This window comes from Mobula hypostoma, chromosome 12, assembly GCF_963921235.1.
Source record: "Mobula hypostoma chromosome 12, sMobHyp1.1, whole genome shotgun sequence".
Classification (NCBI taxonomy): Eukaryota; Metazoa; Chordata; class Chondrichthyes; order Myliobatiformes; family Myliobatidae; genus Mobula; species Mobula hypostoma.
Genome location: NC_086108.1, coordinates 96,013,904 through 96,041,643, shown reverse-complemented (window position 1 = coordinate 96,041,643; position 27,740 = coordinate 96,013,904). Strand labels below are relative to the sequence as shown.

Sequence of the window (27,740 nt, the reverse complement as noted above, 5' to 3'; positions counted from 1 at the left end):
TTCATAAGAGGAAAATATGCGCTGTGTGTTTAATATCTAAACTTAAAATGTTATGATGCTATTGACTTATAATTGACTTATCAATAGTCATGCGAGGAAAATATGCGTTGTGTTTAATATTAAATTTGTTAGGTAAACCCTTTTAGAAATGAAATTGAGTGTATTAGCCACAAGTGACTCATAGTTGACTTATCACCTATATTCCGGTCGTGATTAACACCCACCACCCCCCCCCCCCACCCCTGGCCCTGGTCGGCCGGTCCGCAAGAATATTGTCAATATTAAACCGGTCCGCGGTGCAAAGAAGATTAGGGACCCCTGAATTAGAATAATCTTAGTTGAACTCAAAGTTGATCATTGGGTTGACGTCAAATAGTATCACCTCATTTTGGAGCTGGGTTTTCCAACTCCTTTTATGCCATGGACCAATGCCATTAACCAAGGATGCCAGGTTCTGAACCATTGTTTTGGAGGAATCCTAGAATTTCTTTCTCAAGACACTAATAAGGCAGGACAAGGGAGGGGTAGTTGTATATTCCTGGAGAAATCTTTGTTGTTTCAACTGCAATGTTGAATTTCCTACGGGAAATTTTTTAAATGTTGTTATCATATTTTTCACAATTGTATTATTAAATACTCCATCACCTTGAACACTTGCAGTGTATTTGATAACCAAAGGTCCACTTGTGAAAAGCCTGGGTTTCATCTTGAGCTTTCTATTTTCGTGCTTAGTATCTTTCCAATTTGCAGGATAGTGGGACTAATTTTAATTTCATCCAGATAAGTGTGAGGTGTGACATTTTGGGCAGACTAATAAGGGTAATGATAAGAGTTAGCAAAGCAATAGAAAAAATCCTTTTAATATAACATTCATGAGAAAGGTGAGAAGCATTTCCTGGCATCATGCTGGATGCTACACCAATGATTGATGTTATTGTGTGTGAGATAGATGGTGGTTTTAAAGATGACATGAACATAGAACAATGCAGCATGGGACAGGCTATTTAGCCTACAATGTGGTAATCTTGATAACTTTGGACTACCAACTGTTGAGGTTAAGTGGTTAGAAAGGGAGGAGAGGCTGAGAGTAATATTTTTCCAAGGAAGGGGCATGGGTTTGTGTTTGTCCCAATGGTTTTATTGTTGGGTTAGTTTTGTTATTGTTATAGGAAGCTATGAAGCCTTTTCTCTTTATTTCATCATGCGTTTCTGCTTAAGGATTCAAAGCACTATCTATATCCCTTTTAACTCTTGTGTTACCCTCAAAAGATGGGTCTAATTGAAACAATAAGTACATCAATGCTTTTGATGTTTGTGGCTTTCACAATCCTGTTGAGCATCAAGATCCGGATTTCAGCCTCTTTCTTGTGTTTAATTGATTCCTTAGACTATTGCTACTTCTCACCCTGTCACTTGTGAAAATGCTATTCCCTTCTCTCACTTCCTCTGTCTCTACCACATCTGTTCTCAGGGCAAGGCTTTCCATTCCAGAATGTCTGAGATGTCCTCCTTCAAGGAACAGCATTCCCTTTCTCTACTATTGATGCTACCTGGATCTCCTCCAGTTCCTGGACATCTGCACTCACCACCTCCTGGCCACCATAACAGGTTTAGATTTCCCCTTGTCCTTGCCTACCCCATAAGCCTCTGCATTCAGCACATAATTATCTGTAACTTTCACTATCTTCAACGAGGTCCTACTACTAAACACTTTTTCCTCCCCTCCCCACCCCATGCTATCTGCAGGGATCACTCTCTACATAATTCCCATGTCCTCTCATCCAAACCCGATCCCTTCAGGTACTTAACCCTGTAAGGAAGACGAGTGCTACACCTGCTCCTCCCTCGCCACTATATAGGACCCCATTTAATCCTTTCTGCTGATGTGACACTTCACCTCCGAGTCTGTCAGGGCTGTATCCAGTGCTTGATAGATTGGGGCACTTTGTTGAGAACCTTCACTCCATCCACCATAAGAAGGTGGGCTTTGCCTATTGGCATCCATTTTAATTCCATTGCCCATTCCCATTCTGGCAAGCTGTTCTGTGGTACCCTCTACAACCACAATAAGGCTACTCCCAGGTTGGAAAAGCAACACCTCATTCCATGTGGATAGCCTCCAACCTGATGGCATGAACATCAATTTCTCTAACCTCATTAATTTCTCTCCCCTTCCCCTTCTCTTTTTTTCCCCATTCTGGCTCTCCGCTTACCTGCTCATCACCTCCCCTCTGATGCCCTACTTCTAATTTTCCCATAGTCCTCTCTCCTCTCCTAGCAGATTCCTCCTTAAACTCTTTGCCTTTTCAACCTATAATCTTTATTATGAAACCACAAAGCCCTTTGATTTGTCTTGCAACAGGTTCTTGCTTTCTGCTCCTTAAAAAGGATTCTCAGACTATGAAATAAACATGGTCTTCACCAGCTGCCCAACTGCTTCACTTCATATACTGCATTATGCAGCTTTAAAAGCTTTGTGAAATGATTGAACCATTTGCTGCTAGCTCTGTTCATTTTTGCTTATCACCAGCTCCATACTGTCTCCGTGCAATTCTGTAAACTTGCTTGAATGCAAGATCAACAGGAAAATATTCTTACTTAATGCCCTCTATTCACAAACCTGTATCTCTTTCCATTTTCACCTTAGTTTTTCCACAATATGGCTTTTATGATCTCTAAAAGCTAAAAGAGTTTCTTTTGCTTTAGAATTGAGTAAATGAATGGTTGACTCATTAACCATACACAACCTTTTGATCATGGCTTCACTTTAGCCACTAGCTAGTTTATCTAAGATTTCCACTGTTTAAACTTATATCAGCACCCTTTTTTATATTTTCAGTGGTTCACTTGTTAAAAATACCAAAACATAGACCAACATGCTAATTTTGAATGCAAGGTTCACCCAGTGCTTACTGAGACAGATGATGAAATAGTGCAATGCAGATGCTCACACATGATCAGCATGCATTTTCAGAATCAGAACCAGATTTATTATCACCCGCCCATGTCAAAAAATGTATTGCTCTTTTCAAGGTGTTACAAATCTTTTTGATGGCTTTAAGAAATTTCAACATGGGGATCTGAGGGTGTCCTTGTGAGTGAATGGATAATGAAGATTGACTTTAATCTTGCAAAATTAATCCAAATTTCTTTCTTTCCATTATCCTTGGTCTCTTTCAAATGTTTATTTCCTAAACGTTGCAAGAGTTCCAATACATAGATACCCGACTTAACTTTCCATGTCAGTGAATAGAAATGACCTTGGTTTAAACCACTGGTAGAGTCATAGGACACTATCAGTCAGAAACAGGCCATTTCACTGATCTAGTCCGTGCCAAACTATTAATCTGCTTCGTCCCATCAACCTGCACCGGGACCAAAATTGCTGATCTAGTTCACCACATTATCATCCAGTTTATTGATATAGATGTCAAGCATCGATGGACCCAGCACCGATCCCTGCGGCACAGCACTAGTCACAGGCCTCCAGTCAGCAAGGCAACCACTTTCTGGCTTCTCCCTCAAAGCCAATGCCTGATGCAATTTACTACTGTGCCAAGTGACTGAACCTTCTTGACCAATCTCCCTTACAGGACCTTGTCAAAAGACCTTGCTAAAGTCCTTGTAGAAAACATCCACTGCCTTGAATTTATCAATGTCCCTGGTAGCTTCCTCAAAAAAGCTTTGAGATGGTTGTGTGCGTAGATCGCATCTAACCTATGTTGACTAACCCTAATCAGTCCCTGTCTATCCAAATACTTTATATCCAGTCCCTTTAATTACATTCTAATAACTTGCACACTATTGATGTCAGGCTCGCCACTGTATATGATTTCCTGGCTTATTCTTGGAGCTTTCTTGAACAACATCAGCTCTCCTTCAATCCTCCGGCACACCACCCGAGGCTAAGGATGATTTAAGTACCTCTGCTTGGGCCCGAGGGATTTATCCACCCTAATTTGCCTCAAGACAGCAAATATCTCCTCCTCTGTAATTTGTATAGGGTCCATGACCTCACTCCTTTGCCTCATTTCTATAGACTGTGTCCATCTCCCGAGTAAGTACAGATGTTAAAAAAAAATCCCCATCTCTTTCTGCTCTGTGCATAGATGACCACTCTGATCTTCCAGAGGACCAATCTGTCCCTTGCCTTTTGCTCTTAACATATCTGTCGAAACCCCTGGGGTTTACATTCTCCATGTCTGAGCAGCCTCATGCCCTCTTATGTACCCTTTGGTGTTGCTCAGGTAAGGTGTCTTGGACCCCTACTCTTTTCCTTATTCATGCTCCCCTTAGGAGGCATGATTAGAGAGTATATTGAATTGACTTTATTACTTACATCCTTCATATACATGAGGAGCAAAAATCTCAATTCCTCAATAAACCCTATTTCCACAGATATGCAGACGACACATCATTGTATATCTTGGATGAGCCTGAATATGATAACACCCTGTCCTTTCTGACTTCTGGTATTTCTGCAATAACCAAATGGATGAGCAAAAATTTCCAAAGAAAATATAAAACTGAAATCCTTTTGTTTGGTTCCAAAGCCAAAATAGATAAACTACTTGATAAACTTGGGAAATTGACTGCTCTTGTAAAATCAGAAATAACCTGCTTGGGTGTTATCCTTGATTCAGGTTTGAATTTTAAATCTCACTTAAAGAAAGTGACCAGAGTAGTATTTCTACACTTAACAAATATTGAAAAGGTATATTTGTTTCTATTATGTAATAATGCTGAAAAACTAATTAACATCTTTATATTGAATAGACTAGATTACTGCAGTGCAGTTTTTAATGGCCTTCCAAAGCAATCTATTGACCAACTTCAACTCATCCAGAATGCTACTGCTAGACTTGTAACCAAAATTAGGGTGAGGGAGCATATCACTCCTGTATTACTACACTGCATTGGCTTCCTGTATCTTTAAAAATTGATTTTAAAGTTCTCTTACTTGTTTTTAAAGCTCTTAGTGGTCTGGGTCTGGAGTACATTACAGAACTGTTTTCCTTTTGTAATCCTACTCGAGCTCTCAAGTATTCATCCATTGGTCTCTAAATTTAATCTCCCTGAAAAGATAATTGGCAGGTCAGCTTCTTTGAACTACCCTCTTAAACTGTGGAATTCAACACCTAAAACTACAAGGGATGCAGACTCAGTTGATGCTTTTAAACAGATCAAAACCTACTGAGTTTTCTTTAACCTTTTAACTAAAATCTTTTTGTCCTTTTTTTTTATTTTCTTATTTGTACTTTTATTCCATTGTAAAGCACTTTGAACTACATCATCTGTAGGAAAAGTGCTCTATAAATATATTATTCTTTTAACTGTCCTGATTTTCTTAAGTGTTCTCATGCATTTCTTGTATTCCTCATACCTCATTTGTTCTGACATGCCTATACCTGCTTTATTTTTCTTAACTGGGAGTGGTAGTGCGAATAAGCTCCCAGTACCTAAGTGCTCCAAATGACATGACTCTAACAGCCTCTGACAACCAAGTCCAACTCTTGGCCTTCACGTGTGGCTTAGCTACTAGGCCCGGTGGAACTATTTCTACTGACAAGAGAAGGGGCAAAGACGGACCACTGGCACCTCAAAACCAGTTGCTTCGGGCAGGTGGGGCTCATCAGCCTTGGACGGCAGCCCGCCCAGGAGAAGGAAAACTCTGATTTTTAAACCCCCACTGCCTTGTGGCCATACCCACCCATGGGAAAGGCTTCAGGAGTAAATCCTGAGGGAAAATATCCGGAGCTGGGGTCCCAAAGGCAGTTTGATGATGTTTACAACTTCACTCTGGCAGCCTCTGCGATGACACTGGTGCCAAGCTGTATTGGCACTTGCCCTTCCCTTGGACTACATCAGTGACGTGGAGAGGGGGAACTCACTGCACGGACAACAGCTGGTTCTTCAAATGTTCCCGCCCAGGCTTGCGGCCTGCAAAGGACACAGTCCACCAGAGGCGGAAACCCATGATCCCCTGGGATTGACAGCTGCCTACTACTTTTTTTTAACCAAAACCTCAATATCTCTCAAAAACCAAGGTTCCCTAAACCTGTTATCCTTGCCTTTTATTCTGACAGGAACATATAAACTACGTATTCTCAAAATTTCACTTTTGAAGGTCTCCCACTTACCAAGTACAGCTTTGGCAGAAAACAACCTCTCCCAATCCACACTTGCCAGATCCTTTCTGATACCATCAGAATCGGCCTTTCTCCAATTTAGAATCTCAACCCGAGGACCTGACCTACCCTTTTCCATAATTAACCTTGAAAGTAATGACATTATGATCACTATATGCAAAGTATTCCCCTAAGCAAAATTTTGTCACATGCCCCGTCTCATTCCTTAATAGGGGATCAAGTATTGCACACTCTCTTGTTGATTAGTAATGCAACCCCCTCCCCCTTTAATTCCTCCTGCTCTATCACATCTAGAGCAATGTAAGCCCAGAACATTGAGCTGCCAGCCCTGCCCCTCCTGCAACCGTCATAATATCGCATGGTGATCCAGGTGCTAAGCTCATCTGCCTTTCCTACAATATTCCTTGCATTGAAATATATGCAGCTAAGGACATCTATCCCACCATACTTAACCTTTTGTTTCCTGTTAGGATATTAGTCCCCCTCCAGTTCAGATGCAAACTGACCCTTCTGTTCAGATCCCATCTTCCCTGGATCCAATGATCCAACAATCTGAAGCCCTCCCTCCTCCTGCTTCTCCTTAAATTGTATGATCTTCCTATTTCTAGCCTCACTGGCATGGCATGGGTAGCAATCCTGAGATCACAACCCTGGAGTTCCTGTCCTTTAACTTAGCACCTAACTCCCTGAACTCACTCTGTAGGAACTCATCACCCCTCCCACCCATGTCATTAGTTCCATTGTGGATCTTGACCTCTGGTTGTTCACCCTTTCACTTAAGAATGCTGATAAGTTGATCAGAGATGTCCCTGACCCTGGCACCCGAGAGGCAACATTCCATCTGGGAAACTTGTTCTCACCCACAGAACCTCCTTTCCGTTTCCCAAACCAACAAGTCTCCTATCACTACAGCACATCTCTTCACCACCACCCAAACCCCCCCCACCGAGCCACAGACGCAGACTCAGTGCTAGAGACCTGACTGCTGTGGATTTCCTCTGCTAGGTAATTTCCTACACCCCACCACCCCCACAGTATCCAAAGCAGTATTCCCATTGCTGAGAGGAACAGCCACGGGGTATTATGCACTGGCTGTCTGTACCCTTTCCCCTTCCTGATGGTCACCCTGTGATTTGCACCTTAGGTGTAACTACTTCCTTGTATATCCTGTCTACCAAACCCTCAGTCTCCCAGATGATCTGGAGTTCATGCAGTTCCAGTTCCAACTCCTTAATACGGTCTGTTAGAAGCTGCAGCTAGATGCACTTTTTGTAGGTGTAGTCATCAGGGCCTGGAGGTCTCTCTGCCTTCCCACATCCCACAAGAGGAGCATTTCACTATCCTGCTTGGCATCCTCACTGCCCTAAATGTGCAATAAGAATTAAAGAATAAATAATGAAGAAAAAATCTGCCTATGGCCTATGCGTGTCCTCATCAAAGCCTCAACTCCCCACTCTAACACTGGCCCACTCACACAATGGCATCTCTGCTTAAACCTAACTTTTATTCCATCTTGTCAAGTTTCTAATTATGCACAATCTAATGCCCCCCCTTGGGAACAGTGGCACACCAAAAATGCACCGGCTACCCCCCCCCCCCCCGGCTCGCTTCTTTTAAACTCCTCCTCCCTCCAGTCAATCCAATTACCTCCTCAGGAACTGTGGCATGCAAGAGGTCGTCTCTTGTTGTTTTCTGCTATATGTACGTGAGAACTAAAAAATAGAGCACACAAAGCACGTCATAGGCCTGACTGATCTATGCTGGTATCTAAGGTCTAGAGGTGCTTTTTAAAAATTTTTAGTCCTACTTTATCTCTTCCTCTTTCTATTCCGTTTTCCCTTGTGATCTTAACATGACTTCTCATTTAATGCATCTTATTGATTCTCACAACTCCCATATGATTAAGTTTCACTTCAGAATCATTCTTTTTATAGCTTTCTCCAATAAGTTATGATTATGTTAGCCTTTTATTTTCTCAATTTTGTTGGTGTACTTATGTATGTGGTTTTAAATTACAACAAGCCCTAAATTGCTCATAATATTTTATCTTTAGCATGATCATTTTTTTGTGTACGATTGGATAATTATTGCACTTATCTCGGATTTGTGTCCTTTTCTTGGCCTGTTGTGGGCAAGAGATTGTGGAGTTGAAGACAACTTAGCCCAAATGCCACACTAACATCTAATTTTTGCACTACTATTACTATATATTACATTGAAAAGCATTCTGAGAACTTTCTAATTTTAGATATTTGTTAACCCATGATTGTTATTCAATCAGAATTGAGAATTATGCAATATAAATGGGAAGACTACTTAGATTATAATCAATGTGCAATTTTCTTGGCCAAAGGTGCCTAAAAGGATTTCCCACACTGTTTGCAAATGTCTCTTTTTGTAGAAAAGTCTGGTTTCAGAATGACTTGGTTTGATAATATGCTCTACGCATGACAGCAAGAAATTGTGTAATTGTGGCCACAGCTCGGCACATCACAGGAACCAGTTTCCCCCTATGGTTTCTGTCTCTGTAAAATAGGCAGCATAATCAAAGACCCAACCTACCCTGGATGTTCCCTCTTCTCTCTTCTCCCTTCTCCCATTAGGCAAAAGATATAAAAGCCTGAAAGGTCAAGGACAGCTCTATCACACCATTATCAGACTATTGAACAGTCTTCTTGTATAATAAGATGGATTCTTGGCCTCACAATCTACCCGGTTATGATCTTACACTTTATCATTTACCTACAGTGCACTTTTTTGGTAGTTTTTGCATCCTATTCTGCATTGTTATTGTTTTACCTTAATGCACTGTGCAATGATTTGATCTATATAAGCTGTATGCAAACTGTATCTTGGTACATATGACAATAATAAACCAATATAAATGCCATGACTGCTTTAAATTTGATGGGGGAATTAAGGGTTTGAATGCCTAGTTGTATGCAAATATATTTTAATAGATGTGGGGTTAATATAAAATAATTGGCAATATATTTATATCTGAAACTATTATTTTAATAAAATTACTAGCTTAGGAAAAGTCCTAGTTTTAGTTTATCTGGCAATAATTGTCTTACATGGGTCATGAATTGTAACATGGAAGGTAATTATAGGACAGATATTGATATTACTGTACTACGAGTTAGTGGTGCTATCTGTTTGCTGCCCACAGTGTCCTCAACTGTACAATCAAAGTTATGTCCACCTGCTTCTGAAGCTACAGTTCAGAAACCAGTAATATCAACCGGGACAAAAACAACATTGCTACCAGTTACTCCAATTCGACCTCTAATTTCAGCAAGCCAACCTGTTACAAAAGTAAGTGCTCCTGTTTTGGAATTTTAAAAGATTTCAAAAGATTTGTTGCTTGTTATTGTTGAAAACTGTTAAGTCATTCAGTATTTACAAACTTGGAGCTCTGAAGCAAGAAGGGAATGTGATAGCAGTTTTATGAAATAAATGCAGAAGTTAAGATATATTAATTTAGTTGAGAAGTCAGCTGAAATGAAGATTGGGAAAGGGGAGCAGGTAGCATGAGAAGTCATACCTCATTCTATCTGGGTAGCCTCCAAACCTGATGGCATGAACATGACTATTTCCTATTCTGGCTCCCCTCTCACCCCCTCTCTTCCCACTTGCTTATCACTTCCCTCTGGTTCTCTGCCTCCTTCCCTTCCATGAACGACTGTCTTCCATTAGATGTCCTGTACCACTCTTTACTTCTTCCACCTATCCTCTCCCAGCTTCTTAGTTCATTTCCCCTCACCTTTTCTCTCACCTAGTTTCACCTATTACCTGCCAGCTTGCACTCCTTCCTCTCTCCCATCTTGTCCTTGCTTCTACCCCCTTTCTTTCCAGTCCTGATGAAGGGCCTTGGCCAAAAAAGTCAACTATTTATTCCCCTCTACAGATGCTGCCTGACTAGCTGAGTTCCTCCAGTACTTTGTGAGTGTTGCTGAAGACTTCCAGCATCTGCAAAATCTCTTGTTTGTTTTAAGTGGCACCTCAGCTATGAACCAGCAGCTGTGCTACTACTAATATTTTTGAAAGAGAAATATCCCATAGAAACCCATCTCCACTTATAATACAGGGTTCATTGGGAAATAGCCATGATATGCTTAGGCTTCTAAGAAGTTAACCCCTCCATAATGTGGGATTGCATGCCTAACACTTTGTCAAACTATAAATTGGATTTAAAGCAGAGTGCGATAAATATAAAACAGGATGATGGCATTCTGTGGAGAAGAGTAGTGTTAACATTCCAGGTCAGTGACTTCATCAGAAATTGCATCAGGTTATTGATCAGAAACATTTAACTCTGTTTCTCAAATGTTGCCTAACTTGCTAAGCAATTCCAGCACATTCTGTTTTTATTTCAGGCTTCCAACACATGGGTTTTTAAAAGATATATATTGGGTGGTGGGATGGAGATGCATCTCTACCAGAGGAGGTGCAAGGTGCTCCTTCCCTCTGCTTGTCTGCAGGTCCACCCTTGGGCAAGGTGTAGCAGCTGTTTCGCACACCTCCCACTCCCCCCTCCCAATCAGGATCACGTGAAGCCATAGGAGCAAGTGGTGGATAGTCGTATGAGCAGCTGGTGCATATCACCAGTCCTGGTTGTGCAACCAGGCAGACAATCTCTGAAGAGTATAGGTAATGGCTGGGGTCACCCGTCATGTAAAAACACTGCCCAGAAGAAGGCAATGGCAAACCACTTCTGGAGGAAAAAATTACTAAAAACAATTATGGTCATGGACTATGATTGCCTACGTCATACGACATGGCACATAGTGATAATATTGAACTTGCTCTATGAAACGATTCAGATCAAATGCAGCTTAACTGATCTGAGGATATTTTGCTATTAATTACAAAAGAATGGCTGTAAATACATTCTTTTGTTCATTGTTGTTTTGTCAAGTATTTGAAGTAATGTTCATATAGCCAAGTAGTTAATTTATTGCTTAGGTTTTCCTCTTCCGATATTGTGTACTTCATTTTCAAAGTTGTAACCCACTTTAAAAGACTATTTTTGTTTAAGGTAAAGAAAGGTGTAAAAAGGAAGGCAGATACTACTACACCCACTGCTTCATTTTCTAATACAAGTAGCAAATCCTTGCCAAGAAAGCCTACAAAAATCTGTTCCCAGAAGGTAACCAGTCAGTCCATCAAGTCACGTACAAAGGAGTTACCAGATTCTCAACAGCACCAAGCTGGAAAAAAAGAAAAAATAATGGAACATTTACAAGACTGTAATAATATACTCAAAGAAATGTTTGCAAAGAAGCATGTTGCATATGCTTGGCCTTTCTATGAACCTGTGGATGCTGAGGCATTGGGACTTCATGATTACCATAATGTCATTAAACACCCCATGGACCTTAGTGCTGTGAAAGTAAGTTAATTACATCTCCCTCTGCCCAAATCTGAAATACTGAATAAAACTTCAAGGTTGTGGTTTATTGTTCATTTTATGTGATAGTTCATCCTCTATATTTCCTGTTGGGTTTTGTATACTGCTTATCCTATACAATCTGGCTAAAATTGAGTCAAAAACTTTGAAATTGTGACTTTTTTCCCTCTATGTCTGCTTTTCTCCAAGGTATGTCCATACATTTCTTTTATTCCTTCATCAAATGTTCCTTTGGAACTAAAGGACTTTAGTTTTCTCTTTATTTTTGACATGTATTTTGTGGAATTGGAGCACTTTGGGAGAGTGGGTGGAGACACTGTAGCAGACAGACTGAAACTTGAGGAAATTGGACCAATGGACCAAAAAAACAATCTAAAGGTTAAGTAAGAGATGTTTAAAAGAAGTTGCTAAGTACCATTCAAAGCTTGAGTAAGTTTGTGCAAGTATTGAGGTAGTAAAGATATATTTAAAGTACTGTATATCAAAGTTAATAAACTTTTAGAATCCTACTGTTGGTAACACATAAATTAAGAAAATGTAAACTGATCTCCAATATACAGTACAGTGCAAAAGTCTTAGGCACATTTATACAACTAGTGTGCCTAAGAATTTTGCACAATACTGTATTTGTCAATGTGGAATGGAGAGAGAGTTTGTACATCTGGTGGGAGCAAAGAATGTTGGGAATGGCGAGGGTAGAGAGCCGCGGGAGGGGTGTGGGACAGATGGTAGTGCTAGGTGCGGGGGGTGGTTTGAGTGCAGACACACCCAGCTCTGAGTCATGAGGCAAGATTTATTAACCATTACAGAATGTCACTGGTGCTTCCCACTCCCTCTGCTGTCTTCCACTGTTTCCAGCCATGATTCCCCACTCCCTGCTCCCATCCTACTCCCTAATGTCCAGGTGTCAGTACTGTAAACTTGGACCTTGGTGCCATGGTGCTAGCTCATGAGGAAGAGAGTCTTATTTCAATAAAAAGAGATGGGTGCTTTTTCATGATCCTGTCCAAATGTGTTCTCTGGTTCTAACTGTGACATTGATACTGAAAAACATTTGTTGGTAATGTTTAGAGTTTTAGAGTCTGGATAACTGCATTATAAGCATGTGTGCGAGACCAGGTATGAGGAGAGACTACAGGGGAAGCTGAGCAGTAGCTAATCATTCTCTGACTGTGACTGGATAAATAACAGAACCAAGCAAGAGTCATCCCATCCACAAGGATCATCATGGAAAAATTTTGAAGGAGAATGGTGTAGACTCCATCAAAAGAAGAAAGCAGATTGAGAGTACAGTACCTGCACTTTCGGTTAGCTTCATCTCCAGTGCATTGATATTGATCTGTTCTGCGTTATAGCAGCAATGCAATAGCAATTTTTTTTTATGTCAGAGGATTCATATTTTGAGCCTTGGTTAAAGCCAGGCAGAGTTCTCCGCAGTGCCATGTGTGCAACTAGGTTGGAGATGTACTGGTAGTTTACAAGGATGGAGAGCTAAAGGATAATGATTAAGATGAGGCTCTTGATGGAAATTTGAAAAAGAGGGGACCTATAAAATACTTAATTCACTATCCTACTCCCATTCGACCTATCTGTCTCTGTCTCCCTCTCTTTCTGTCATGGTTTCATTCATATCTTGCTTCCCTGATATTCTCCGCTTGGACCTATCGGAGATGCTCTTCATATCCTATTCATTCTTCTCCCACCCTACTAGCTGAACACCCTTTGATTGAAATTTCCTCACTATGTCAGAGGAACAGATGCAACATGGTTGTGCTCCTGCCATGTCATCAGTGTGCTTTTCAGTTTCTAGATTAAGCAAGGCCTCTGTGCAGTTAAGCAGTATTTTTAGAAGTCTCAGAGGTTAATGGTTTGGTGAATTGGTGCTATCCGAATAATTACATAGAAACAGGGATTCTCAACGTTCTTTGTTACGGACCTTACCATTAACTGAGGGGTGCATGTTCCTCAGGTTGGGAACCCCTGACATAGAATGTACGTGAGTGTCTGCCAACAACGTGGCAGAACCTTATTGTTAGAGGTGCTAATTATCTGCTGCTTGTACAATGCAAATGTTGCTGTCCACTTACCTGATAGTATCTTATCATTGAGGAGGTCATTGTCATTAATAATGGGTAGACTTAGCATATTGTTTTAAGAAACTCCTTTTCCTTGGATATATACTCACTGGTCACTATCAGGTACACCTGCTTGTTAATGCAAATAGTCATAGTAATAGTAATACTACTATTAGTAAATAGTAATAGTCATGGAAATAATAAATAGTAATAGAAAAATAGTAATAAATAGTTAAATAGTAATATGTAAATTATGCCAGTAAATTATGAAATAAGTCCAGGACCAGCCTATCGGCTCAGGGTGTCTGACCCTCCAAGGGAGGAGTTGTAAAGTTTGATGGCCACAGGCAGGAATGACTTCCTATGATGCTCTGTGCTGCATCTCAGTGGAATGAGTCTCTGGCTGAATGTACTCCTGTGCCAACTCAGTACTTTATGTAGTGGATGGGAGACATTGACCAAGATGGCATGCAACTTAGACAGCATCCTCTTTTCAGACACCACCGTGAGAGAGTCCAGTTCCATCCCCATAACATCACTGGCCTTACGAATGAGTTTGTTGATTCTGTTGGTGTCTGCTACCCTCAGCCTGCTGCCCCAGCACACAACAGCAAACATGATTGCACTGGCCACCACAGACTCGTAGAACATCCTCAGCATCGTCCGGCAGATGTTAGTCTCCTCAGGAAATAGAGATGGCTCTGACCCTTCTTGTAGACAGCCTCAGTGTTCTTAGACCAGTCCAGTTTATTGTCAATACGTATCCCCAGGCATTTGTAATCGTCCACCATGTCCACACTGACCCCCTGGATGGAAACGGGTCATTGGTACCTTAGCTCTCCTCAGGTCTACCACCAGCTCCTTTGTCTTTTTCACATTAAGCTGCAGATAATTCTGCTCACATCATGTGACAAAGTTTCCTACCGTAGCCCTGTACTCAGCCTCATCTCCCTTGCTGATGCGTCCAATATCAAGTCAACTTATCATGTGGCAGCAACTCAAAAGTATGAAAACATGCAGGTATGGTCGAGGTTCAGTTGTTGTTCAGAGCAAACATAAAAATGGGGAAAGAAATGTGATCTAAGTGACTTTGATCATGGAATGATAGTTGGTGCCAGACAGGATAGTTTGTGCATCCCCAATGCTGATCCCCTGGGATTTTCACCTACAACTGTCTCTTAGAGATTACAGAGAATGGTATGAAGAACATACCAAAAAAAATCCAGTGAGTGGTAGTTCTGTGGGTGAAGATGCCCTCTTAATAAAAGAGGTCCATGGAGATTGGCCAGACTAGTTCAAGCTTGCAAGAAGGTGACCATAACTGAAATAACCACATGTTACAACAGTGATGTGCTGAGGAGTCTCTCTGAATGCACAGCATGTTGTACCTTGGAGTGGATGGACTACAGCAGCAGAAGACCGTGAATATACAGGAGTTAACTAATAAAGTGGCCACAGGGTGTAATTCCAGTTACTACGTCAGTTTTACAAAGACTTCTTGCTATTCTCTCATGGCCTGATGTTACCTTGACACATATCTTTCCTTAGGGAATCTCCTCTCTTGTACGCACTTGGACCAAGGTTAAAATGAGGTCAGGTACTGAGTGGTCTTTTGAAAACCCAAACTGAACACCAGTGAGAGCAAAATAGAAGTTGCCCCTCAACAATATTAACTAAACCTTTTTATTACTTTACTGCTTACTGAGAACAGACCAGGACTGTAATTGCTGGAGGGTCCCGATGACGGGTCTCGGCTCGAAATGTGGACTGCTTACTTTTTCCCATAGATGCTGCCTGGCCGGAGTTCCTCCACAAATTGGGTGTGTTGCCCTGTAATTGCTGGATTGGTTTTATCATGCCTCTTGTGGACAATGTGTCGCTGGAGAATTTTCAGTCTTGTACTAGAACAGCTTGGCCGCAGACAAAGCCAGTCTGGTATGCAAGTCTTCATTTCACTTTTATTTGGCCACATTTGCTTTACTGTGTCCAGTGCTTTTGACTGTTTCACATTATCATAGAAATTATATTGAATTGGCTCATAATTGTGTTTTATAATGTGTGAACTCCAGGAGGAGGCCAAAAAAGATCATTCACTCAACACTTCCAGCAGATTGATGATTGCAAATGCTTCTGCCTTGTCCTTGGCATCAGAATCTGGTTTATTATCACTGACATATGTCGTGAAATTTGTTGGTTTGCAGCAGCAGCAGTGCAGTGCAAGACATAAAAAAATTACTTTAAGTTGCAAAAATAGTACCAAAGTAGATCATTGACAATGGAGAAACTTTGGAGTCTCTCTTTCCTGTTGTTTGTTTTAATTGTATAGCAGCATTTGAGAACTGCATGTGTAAGAACGGCAGAGTTTTGATCTGTTTTGTTGATTGTTTAATTCTACGGCTTGTTTGGATGCTGTTGTTTTTGTCTGGTGCATATGCTGTAAGCTTCACAGGGTTCACATCTTGTGTTTTTAGCTACACTTGCTGTTGCTTCTGCCATGCACATTGGCACTCGTTGAATCCAAGTTGACCCAGTAGGTTGCCAATACTTGCAGTGTGATGATATGCCACTCTGAGAATGCAAATTTGTGGTGGTATGTATTGCTGCTGCTGATGGCTCACTGAGGGCCTGCCTGAGTTCTAGACCCATTTAAAATCAGTCTTATGAGATATTTTCCTGTGAAGAAAAATAGCAAAGATGGTAAGGTTTAAGAATCCTGGATGATGAGAGACATTGACTAAATTTGCACTAAGGAGCAAGAAAAAAAACGCGCACAAGGTTTAAGAAGCAAAAATCTGACTCTATCCCTTTAGGAATACCAAGGGAATTTGCATCTGGAGCCAGAAGAAATGGACAGGGTTCTAAACAAAAGCTTCTTATTAGTATTCACCAAGAAAAAGGACATAGTGAGCAGCAAGATCAGGGAGAGATGCGCTGATGTTCGAAGGCATCTTGATATGAAGGAGGTAGGAATGAGTATTTTGAAGGATATTAAGGTGGAGTAGTTCCTAAGGCCTGATAGGATACAAGATCATAAGATATAGGAGAAGAATCGGGCCATTCAGCCCATTGAGTCTACTCTGCCATTACATCGTAGCTGATTAATTATCCCTGTCAACTCCATTCTCCTGCCACCTCGCCATAACCTTTGACGCTCTGACTGATCAGGAACGTATTGACCTCCGCTTTAACTGATAAGAGTATAGTCGACAGGGATGACAGTGGAAGAGCAATGGCAAGTGTTTCTGGGAATAATGCGGAGGGTGCAGATCAGTTCGTTCCAAAGAGGAAGAAAGATCCTAAGGGGAGTAAGGGGAGACCGTAGCTGACAAGGGAAGTAATGGACAGTATAAAAATAAAAGAGAAGAAGTATAACATAGCAAAGACGAGTGGGAAGCCGGAGGATTGGGAAACTTTTAAAGAGCAACAGAAGGTAACTAAAAAGGCAATACATGGAGAAAAAATGAGGTACGAAGGTAAACTAGCCAAGAATATAAAGGAGGATAGTAAAAGCTTCTTTAGGTATGTGAAAAGGAAAAAAAAATAGTTAAGACCAAAATTGGGCCTTTGAAGACAGAAGCGGGTGAATTTATTATGGGGAACAAGGAAATGGCAGATGAGTTAAACAGGTGCTTTGGATCTGTCTTCACTAGGGAAGACACAAACAATCTCCCAGATGTAATAGTGGCCAAAAGACCTAGGGTAATGGATGAATTGAAGGAAATTTATAATTAGGCAGGAAATGGTATTGGATAGGCTGTTGGGTCTGAAGGCTGATAAGTCCCTGGGACCTGATGGTCTGCATCCCAGGGTACTTAAGGAGGTGGCTTTAGAAATCGTGGACGCATTGGTAATCATTTTCCAATGTTCTATAGATTCAGGATCAGTTCCTGTGGATTGGAGAGTAGCTAATGTTGTCCCTCCCTTCAAGAAGGGAGGAAGAGAGAAAGCAGGGAATTATAGACCGGTTAGCCTGACGTCGGTGGTGAGAAAGATGCTGGAGTCAATTATAAAAGATGAAATTACGACACATCTGGATAGTAGTAACAGGATTGGTCCGGGTCAGCATGGATTTATGAAGGGGATATTGTGCTTGACTAATCTTCTGGAATTTTTTGAGGATGTAACTATGAAAATGGACAAAGGAGAGCCAGTGGATGTAGTGTACCTGGACTTTCAGAAAGCCTTTGATAAAGTCCCACATAAGAGATTAGTGGGCAAAATTAGGGCACATGGTATTGGAGGCAGAGTGCTGACATGGATTGAAAATTGGCTAGCTGACAGAAAACAAAGGGTAGCGATTAACGGGTCCCTTTTGGAATGGCAGGCAGTGACCAGTGGGGTACCGCAGGGTTCAGTGCTGGGACCGCAGCTGTTTACAATATATATTAACGATTTAGATGAGGGAATTAAAAGTAACATTAGCAAATTTGCCGATGACACAAAGCTGGGAGGCAGTGTGAAATGTGAGGAGGATGTTATGAGAATGCAGGGTGACTTGGACAGGCTGGGTGAGTGGGCAGATGCATTGCAGATGCAGTTTGATGTGGATAAGTGTGAGGTTATCCACCTTGGGAAGAATGGGAAGGCAGATTATTATCTAAATGGAGTCAAGTTAGGAAAAGGGGAAGCACAATGAGATCTAGGTGTTCTTGCTTTCAGTGACTGATGTACAAGCATGCAAGTGCAGCAGGCAGTGAAGAAAGCTAATGGCATGCAGGCCTTCATAACAAGGGGAATTGAGTATAAGAGCAAAGAGGTCCTTCTGCAGCTGTACAGGGCCCTGGTGAGACCACACCTGGAGTACTGTGTGCAGTTTTGGTCTTCAAATTTGAGGAAGGACATTCTTGCTATTGAGGGAGTGCAGCGTAGGTTCACAAGATTAATTCCTGTGATGGCAGGACTGTCATATGTTGAAAGATTGGAGCGACTGAGCTTGTATGCTCTAGAATTTAGAAGGCTGAGAGGGGATCTTATTGAAACATATAAGATTATTAAGGGATTGGACACGCTGCAGGCAGGAAGCATGGTCCTCCTGATGGGTGAGTCCAGAACCAAAGGCCACAGTCTAAGAATTAGGGGTAGGCCATTTAGAACGGAGTTGAGGAAAAACTTCTTCACCCAGAGAGTGGTGGATATATGGAATGCTCTGCCCCAGAAGGCTGTGGAGGCCAAGTCTCTGGATGCTTTCAAAAAAGAGATGGATAGAGCTCTTAAAGATAGTGGAATCAAAGGTTATGGGGATAAGGCAGCAACTGGATACTGATTGTGGATGATCAGCCATGATCACAGTGAATGGTGGTGCTGGCTCGAAGGGCCGAATGGCCTACCCCTGCACCTATTGTATATTGTCTATTGTCTGTTGACATCTTGGCCCAAAACGTTGACTGTTCCCTTCCACTGATGCTGCCTGGCCTGCTGAGTTCCTCCAGCATTTTGTGTGTGTTGTTTGGATTTCCAGCATCTGCAGATTTTCTCATTTGTGACCTCCACTTTAAATATACTTAATGACTTGTCCTCCATGGCTGACCATGGCAATGAATCCCACAGGTTCACTGCCCTCTGGCTAAAGAAATTTCTCTTATACTTGGGAGAGGCTAGTGAGGAGACTCATGGGGCCTTGACAGAAATCCTTACTAGCTATGGGTGAGGTCAGAAGACTGAAGAATAGCCAAAATTGTACCTTTCTTCAAGAAGAGCAATAGAAATAATCCAGCAAATTGTAGGCTGGTGAGCCTTGCATGAGTGGTAGGGGAATTACTGGATAAAATTCTGAGGGAAAGGGTCTACTCACATTGGGCAGGGCATGGTCTTGCTAGGGAAAGTTAAGTGTTTTTTTTGCGGGGGAGATCATGATAAACTTGATTGAGGCTTTTGAAGAGGTGATGATGTTTGAGGGCAAGGCAGTAGGTATTGTATATATGGCCTTCAGTAAGACGTTCAATAAGGTCTTCATGGTAGACTGATCCATAATGTTAATGCACATGAGATCCACAGAAATTGGGTAGATTGGATTCGTATTTGTCACGGCCATAAGAAAACAAAAGGTAGTGGTGGAGGGCTGTTTTTTCTGACTGGAGGTCCATTGGGTCGGAGAATTTTAATAGAGGTTAAAGGTGATGAAGAGGGTATTGAGTTTCAAAACCATAAGAAATAGAATCAGGTCTGGGCTTTATTCCTTTTTCGGAATTCAGTGAGATCTCTCACCTCAGCAACATTTTCCTGTATTAAACATCTATCTCTTAATCGCTCTCTCAATGAAAACCTATTGTCTATCTTCATTCATCAACTGAATAACCTGAATGAAAAAAATCTCTTCTCGGCTCTGTCTTGTATAGTTGGCGTCTAATTTTGGGACTAAGCACTGGTTCTATGCACCCCAGCTTGTGGAAAGGCGGTCCTGCTTTTAACCTGTCAAGTTGTACAATATGTATATTTTGTATGTTCCAATGGAACTACCATCCATTCTTATAAAATTTAAGAGAGTAAAAACTCAGTGTGCTTAATTTCTTCAGCAGCTGAAGTTCCCCAACCATATTGCAGCCACCACCCTGCGACCAAACATTGTCCTAGTGTCTGAGTCGACTAAGCAAGTGGTGCTGCTGGAGCTGACAGTCCCATGGGAAGATAGCTTGGAAGAGGCCTTTGAAAGGAAGCTCTCCAAGTACGCAGGACTGGTCAGCAACTGTCAGCAGGCTGGATGGAGAGTGAGGTGTCTCCCAGTGGAGGTTGGTTGTAGGGGATTCGCAGCCCGTTCCTTAGTTAGAGCCTTCAGCAATTTGGGCATCGAGGGAGAGAGGAAGAGGAGAGCCATCCGCAGTACCACCGATGCGGCAGAGAGGGCCTCAAAATGGCTGTGGCTCAAAAGAGGGGAGCCATGGAGTCATAAGTAGCTAACCATCTGCACACAAGCTGGGGTCTGATCAGCCCTGGCTGGGTCACCTGAAGGAGGTTGTATGATGTTGAAAGACCCGAAACACCCAATGATTCCAGGAACATCACTGAAGATGTGTCCCGAAGCATCAGTAGATGTATGTACACAGCTTGTTTGACAAACCTGCCATCTCAGGAATCAGTCTGGCGTACCTTCATTGCTTCTCTCATTATTCCTCCTGTGATAAATATTATTTTTGATATTATTTCATTAAATTCACATCATAGTCTCGGATATTCGCAAATGTCACCCTACTTTTTAAGAAAGGAGGGAGACAGCAGAAAGGAAATTATAGACCAGCTAGCCTGACCCCAATGGTTGGGAAGATGTTGGAGTTGATTGTGAAGGACGTGGTTATGGTGACACAGGACAAGATAGGTGGAGGGACAAGTAGTTTTGAGATGGTAGAGAGGGTACAGAAGGACTTGGACAGATTAGGATAATGGGCAAAGAAGTGGCAAATGGAACATTGTTGGGAAGTGTATGGTCATGCACTTCGATAGAAGAAATAAAAGCATAGACTATTTTCTAAATGGAGAGCAAGTTCCAAAATCTGAGTTGTTTAGGGACTTGTGAGTCCTTGTGCTGGATTCCCTAAAGGTTAATTTGAAGGTTGAGTCTGTGGTAAGGAAAGCAAATGCGATGTTAGCATTAATTTCAAGAGTTTTGTAGAACAAAGAAACCTAAGGGTTACAAGTACATTGCTCCTTGAAAAAGGAAATAAAATGTATGGTTTGAACACAAAGTAAGTAACATCCAAAGCGTCCTTCAATATGATCTATGTGGCTAAAATGTAAGCTGCACAAATCCAGGTCTCTTGAGCTATGTTTCCTATTAAGGGATGGACTCTAAGCCCATCAGACCTTTGCTTCAGGAATTAAATGGCACAACAAAATGAAACCCCACAGAACTAAGTGCTTTTCCAAAAAAATTGTTTACTATTCTGCTCAGTTTGACAACTGACTGGTTAATAAGCATGATTTTGTGTAAGAAGTAGTAATTTAAAATTGAATACAGTCTGAGTTCAAGGAACAAGCAGAGTTGTTTAACACTGCTGATAATTATGGTGCTGCATCTTGATACCAGCTGCCCAAATGGAAACCTTTTCTCCCCAAGCACTCTTGTCTGAGCACAAAAATAGATGTTGCTACCGGGAATAGATGTCATCTCCTGTGATGCCAATCTGAGGTCAGGTTGAGAAGATTTTTTTGAGAACGGTTATAATGACAACATGAACATTTTAGAATTTAATTTCATGATAACGCCAAGCCTTGCATTGGATATTGCTTCCAAAATGCCAACAAAAATTCTTGGGTGATGGAATTGGGACATTTCAAATGTTAGGATCATGGGGTTATAGAAAATGGACAGGCCCCTCAACCTAACTTGTTCATGGCAACCAAGGTACACCTGAACTGGTCCTATTTGTCTGTGTTTATCCCATATCCCTCTGAATCTTACCTGCCTAAATGTCATTTAAACATTGTGTTTGTTCCCAGCTCTTATCACTTCATCTGGCAGCTCATTCTATATACTGTAACCATCACCCTCATTTGGGAAAGACTTTCCCCTCAGGTCTCCTTTAAATCTTTCCCATCTCACCTTAGAACTATGACTTCTAGTTTTGGACTCCGCTGCCCTGAGGAGGAAAAAAAAAAGCATCCACCTTATCTATGCACCTCATGGTTTTATAAATCTCTAAAGCTGCCCCTCAGTTTCCTTCACTCCAGGGAAAATAATCCCAGCCAATTCAATCTGTCCTAATAAATCAAGTCCTAGCAATATCTTTGTGAATCTTTTCTGTACCCTCTTTTGCTTAATCACATCCCTCCTATGGTATGGCAATCAGAATGGTGCACATTACCCCAAGCACGGTCTTGCCAAAATCTTGTACAGCTGTAAAATGATGCTCCTTATACCCAGACCAGTGAAGGCTAGCATCCATACATCTTCACTACCCTGTCTAATTGTATAGCTGCTTTTCTTTCCCTTGTTCAAGGAGCAATGTACTTGTACCCTTGGGTTTCTTTGTTCTACAAAACTCCCTCATGTCTCTGCTATTCACTGTTTTTTCTTTCCTGCCCTGGTTTAATTTCACAGAAAGTAGCACTTCATGCTGTGTCAGTGTTAAATCCACCTGCTATCCTTTTTGCTTACTTTCTCAATTGATCTAACATTCAAGTCTTTTTAATGAATGATGTGATTTGTCATTGTTGGATCTATGTAGTCACCATATTTGCAAGCAGGTGTCCAAGTCCAAGCTTTTTTTGATCTTTGCGGCTAATCCTCTTGGTTGCTCTTGAAGCAGACCTAAAATCTTGAAGATCTTTGAGAAAAAATTATCTTGTTCTTACTTATATGTTAACAGATGTAAAAATACAATCTGCAAATGGCAGATTGTTGTCGGAAAAACCTCCTACTCCTTTGGTATAGTCTACTAAAAGAATACTTAAATTATTTAATTAAGATTTCTTCTTAAGCCCACCACCCCTACTGGGGCATAGCCTGCCCACAGCAGCTTGCCAGAATCTTCTGTCCTGGGCTGTAGGCTGGTTGGCCCTGTGGCTTCCGCTTTCACCGCAGGATTTCATACATCTTCTGAGCAAAGATCCTTACCCTCTCAGGGACGAGGTCTTTGGAACTTCTGTTGCCATTTCTGTGGCTCTGGGTTTTTAATGGACAGGGTTCCTAGCCTCATGCCCAACCCTCCTCTTTCCACAACTGATCTTGGGGCTGCCCTTGGTAGAGTTAATTAAGATTTATGAATGTTGGAAATTGTTATCATTTTTGGAGTATTGATAACATTGCCACTTGTGGTGCAGAACTGTTGAGATGTCCTGGCCAAGTTATAGTCTCATCTGCTACCCGTTCCATTCAAGAACAGAAAAATGAATGGATGTCAAGAATTAAAATATCAAAGAGAGATGGCAGTAGTAAACTTGCAAATAATGTAAATTTGAAATGTATAAACATTCAAATTGGTCAAAGTATCTAGCCACACTGCTGAATTAGATACCAAACCTTGAGACCTGGCCAGCTTGGGTGGGAGGAAAGAACTTCGTTACTGGGTGTGATCATAATTTGGACTTGTATGGTGCATGTTATCTTTAACACAGTAAATGTACCAAAGTAATTGCTTTGGAGCTTTGAAACATGAGAATGTAACTTTAATGCTTTAAGTCTAATCTACCATTCCATTCTGTTGTGGTGATCTTGATTCTAATTTATTTGCTTTAATTATGCATTCTACAATAGCTTCACCAGTCAAAAATTAATCACAAGTTTAAATTTCAATATTTTTCAGTCTCTATTTTTGCTTGGGGGGGAGGGGTGGGGGAAGAATATTTATTTCAATTATTCGTGAGATTATCCATAAACAGTTTGTTTCTAATTTTAAGTGTTTTAAACTCTTGCCAGAGGAAATAATTTCTCTCAATATGCCTGATTTAAATAAAATTCCATCATGCCTTGATCTTCTATGCCTAGAAATATACTTATCAGCAAGATGTTTGGAAGGCTGTTGCTACTGCTTTTCCTGCTGTCTTCCACCCTTATGGCCTTCAAGGGAGATGTATATTTTTAGCAATTTCAGTTGCTTGTGCAGTCTTCAGACTTTTATTATCTCTGTCTTGTCTCCTTCATCACTGGCCTCTCACTCTCCCTTTCTTGTTGTGCACATTCTGTGGGAGGCCATTTTCCCTTTTTATCCCCTTTGGGTTCCTGCCCCATGTAGTATTGGTGGGATCTCTCTTGCCTGGCTTGAAACATGGCAAGGTAATCCCTCCATCACTGCATTTGCTTCTGGAGTACATTTCTTTGAGTTGTAATAGTTTCTTTTTGCTGTGATTATAAGTTTCTAGTTGTAAAGTGTTGGTAGAAAGAATGCATGAATGTAGTTGGTACTGATAGTGTTTGATATTATAGTCTTAGTGACAATTTTGACAACAATTTGATTTACTAAGGTCTATTTCACTTGGGACATACTGCATCACAGTATAGTGCCCCATGTGCTTGGTTCTGTGGCATGCTGTTGGTAGGCATAGGTGCTTGGTTTGCTCTTGCAGATTCTGTTTTATACATGTGTAATCTTTTCAGGCATTTTTCAGATTTGATACATGTTCTTGACGACGATCCTGTCTGGAATAAAGGCTTTGTCGACAGGAAGAAGACTTTATTTGTTGTGGTCTCATCTTGCATGGAGTTCTAATGTGGGTACAATTAATACATACAATGAAAAGAAGCTATGATTGAAAACATTTTTACTGTACGCTAGATGTAACTGAGTTTTAAAGAAGTCACTACATTAGTAGTTGCAACGCTAGTGCTTTGTTTGTAAAATATCTGCATGCATAATTTGATCATTTACTGCATAACATTTCAAAGCTTGCTGTGGTGTGACCTGGATCCTAAACAACAGTGAGGTTAAATTACGGGGGCAGGTTATATTGAGCAGGCTTCTGCAAGACTGTAAATAATTGATTTCTGTCTCTTCACTATAATTTAATTATTTAATTTACTGGTGAACTTGTATAGCCCTCTCACTGGTATTATCTTCAGGATGGTGTGACCTAAACACACAATTTCAGATGTATTAAAAAAGATTGCAAAGCTTTCACCTGAAGTATTCTAGCTCCCATCAGATGAAAGCTATCATTCCATTAACCTTTGTGTCTGTCATTTTGCAATTCTCTAATCTTTCTGCTCATCCAGAAATCCCATTTATAAGATCTTTTCATCTTGAGTAACCACCTAGTTTTCTCCACATTGAATTCAATCTGCAGGTCGCCAATGTACCTATGAAGCTTTTTATACTATGTCACCTAACTCAAAACTGCGATAAATGTCTATTCCTTCCTCGATTTGTATTTACAGGACTTTGTGAAGATGGGCACAAATGCTGTGTTTTCAATTTATTGGGATTTTTGAGTCTTTATAAGACCATGCTTTATTGTCCATTTATGATTGCCTTTGAGAAGATTATGTCACACTACCACCTTGAACTTTAGCTGTCCTTTTGTGGAAGATAATCCCATGTTGTTGAACACAGTTTAAGCACCATGTTGTGGCCATTATGGAGATTTGGCTGTAACATGGGCAGGAATGGCTGCTGGATGTTCTTGGGATTAGATGTTTCAAAAGTGACAGGAAAGGAGGTAAAAGTGGTGGAGGTGTGGCATAGCTAATCAGAGATAGTATCACAGCTGCAAATAGGGAGGAATCATGGAGGGATTGAGTCAGTCAATGTGGGTAGAAGTCATGAAGTAGGTAAGCACTCGTTTGCAGATATTCTATAGATTTCTCCCAATAGAAACAGAGACACTGAGGAACAAACTGGGAGGCAGATCTTGGAAAATTGCAATGGATAGGATTTTATGACCATTTGGAGAAGCATAGACTTTTTAGAGGCGAAAAATGAGTCAGAGTCTGACTCCTCATCTTTTTTTTTCTCCAGACCTGCTGAAGGGTCTTGGCCCAAAACGTCGACTGTTTACTCTTTTCCATAGATGTTGCCTGGCCTGCTGAGTTCCCCCAGCATTTTGTGTGTTTTGCTTGGATTTCCAGCACCTGCAGATTTTCTATTATTTGTGATTAGTCTGATTACAGATGGTCAGCATGGTTTTTTGAGAACGAGGTCAGGCCTCAGGAGCCTGATTGAATTCTTTGAGGATGTGACAAAGAACATTGAAGGTGGAGCAGTGGATGTGGTGTAATATGTAAGGCACTTGATAAAGTTCTGTTGGGTATGCTCTTTCAGAAAGTAAGGAGGGATCAAACCCAGCTTTTGGTTTTCTTGTTTTGCCATATTGTAAAACTCGTGCTTTTTTTAAAGATAAGTGGTCAAAACTGTCTAAATTTAACCAGTATTTATAGCTAGATCTTTAGCAAGAAATATTGATATACCCTGAAATTTTTGTAAATTTTGCTGAATGAAACTTTCCATTGCTGGGCTTACCTAGATGTTCTGTCAATAAGGGTGATCTCCTGACTAATAGTCATAGTATTCTCACATAATACTAGCTTGACAGGAGACATGGAATGGTATTTCCACCGACTGTGGTGTCTGAAGCCAAGGGTGCTCATCTCAAAGTAAAGGTTGATCAATCAGGTCAGAGATGAGAAGAAATTTCTTCAGAAGGAAGAGAGTACTGAATTCTCTACCCATTAGGATTGTGGAGATTGGGTCTCAGAGTATATTCAAAATGGAGACTGATGGTTTTTCTATTCATTAATGGAATTGGTGGATATGGAGTTAGTTCAGCAAATTTGCAAAAAGATGCGAGGTTTGTCATTGTGTTATTGAATGGTGGGATTTGGTTGAGGAAGAGACTCGAGCACTGAATGGCATATTTTTCTATTTCTTTTGTCCTTGTGTTAAACTGTTTTAGTTAGAAAGACTGTTATAAATTGGAGCTTGAATACTTTGAAAACATTTTTAAAAGTCCTAAAGGCTTATATTATGCATCTGCAAAAAAAAAAATTGGAAAAATTAAGATCTCCTGTTAACATTGGGAGGAGAAAAAGTGTTCTGTTTGAAATTTAAAAATAAGGAAAAATATTGAACTCGCCACAAATAAGGCAGAATTGTCATTTGTATAGCTTAAATAAAACCACCTTCCCCTTCACAGTTCATCTTGTATAATTTAAAAATCTAGCCTGTGGTTCTGGAGTGCTATCCGCTCATTTACAGAAACTACCTACCACGAAAAAGAAGGCATGGGGAAAGATAACCACTTTATTTGTCAGGGCACTGGTAAAATTGGGGTTACACTGAATCAAGTAGAAGAACTTGAGGGGGGGGGGGAACAAAAATGCAGCAAAATTCTACCACATAAAATGGACATTTGCCAGAAGTTTTGGAAAATAACTTGAAATGGCTGGTAAGAAAAGAAGTCATTCTCATTGAAAGCCCAGAGGCAATCCGCCTGCAAATGTATTTTTATATTTTACAATAACAAGAACAAAAGCAGCAGAAATGCTCCAGTGGCTGACATAAAATCATGTCAGAGTATTCTTCCCCCTCTGGATAAATATCTCAGAAATGTTCAGAACTTGTTTCAAAAATGATGTGATATGTCTGTGTACTTACTCTGGAAGTAGTATGCTGCTTTGTGACTCAGAATCTACTTAGCCTGAGTTTAGATGAATATATACTCAGTGGCCACTTTATTAGG

The 27,740-nt window shown here is 40.8% G+C and overlaps 1 protein-coding gene across 3 annotated transcripts in view; it reads left to right on the top strand.

Annotated features, from left to right (window-relative positions):
* LOC134355022 (bromodomain-containing protein 3-like) overlaps nucleotides 1-27,740 on the top strand; it is a 145,436-nt gene that overhangs the window by 36,464 nt on the left and 81,232 nt on the right. For 2 of the 3 annotated variants that reach the window (XM_063064664.1, XM_063064663.1), the window contains exons 5-6: nucleotides 9,322-9,467; nucleotides 11,191-11,544. In XM_063064664.1, the coding sequence (XP_062920734.1) occupies nucleotides 9,322-9,467; nucleotides 11,191-11,544 (500 nt within the window). The remainder of the gene's footprint in view (nucleotides 1-9,321; nucleotides 9,468-11,190; nucleotides 11,545-27,740) is intronic. The other variant, XM_063064665.1, reaches the window with a different exon arrangement.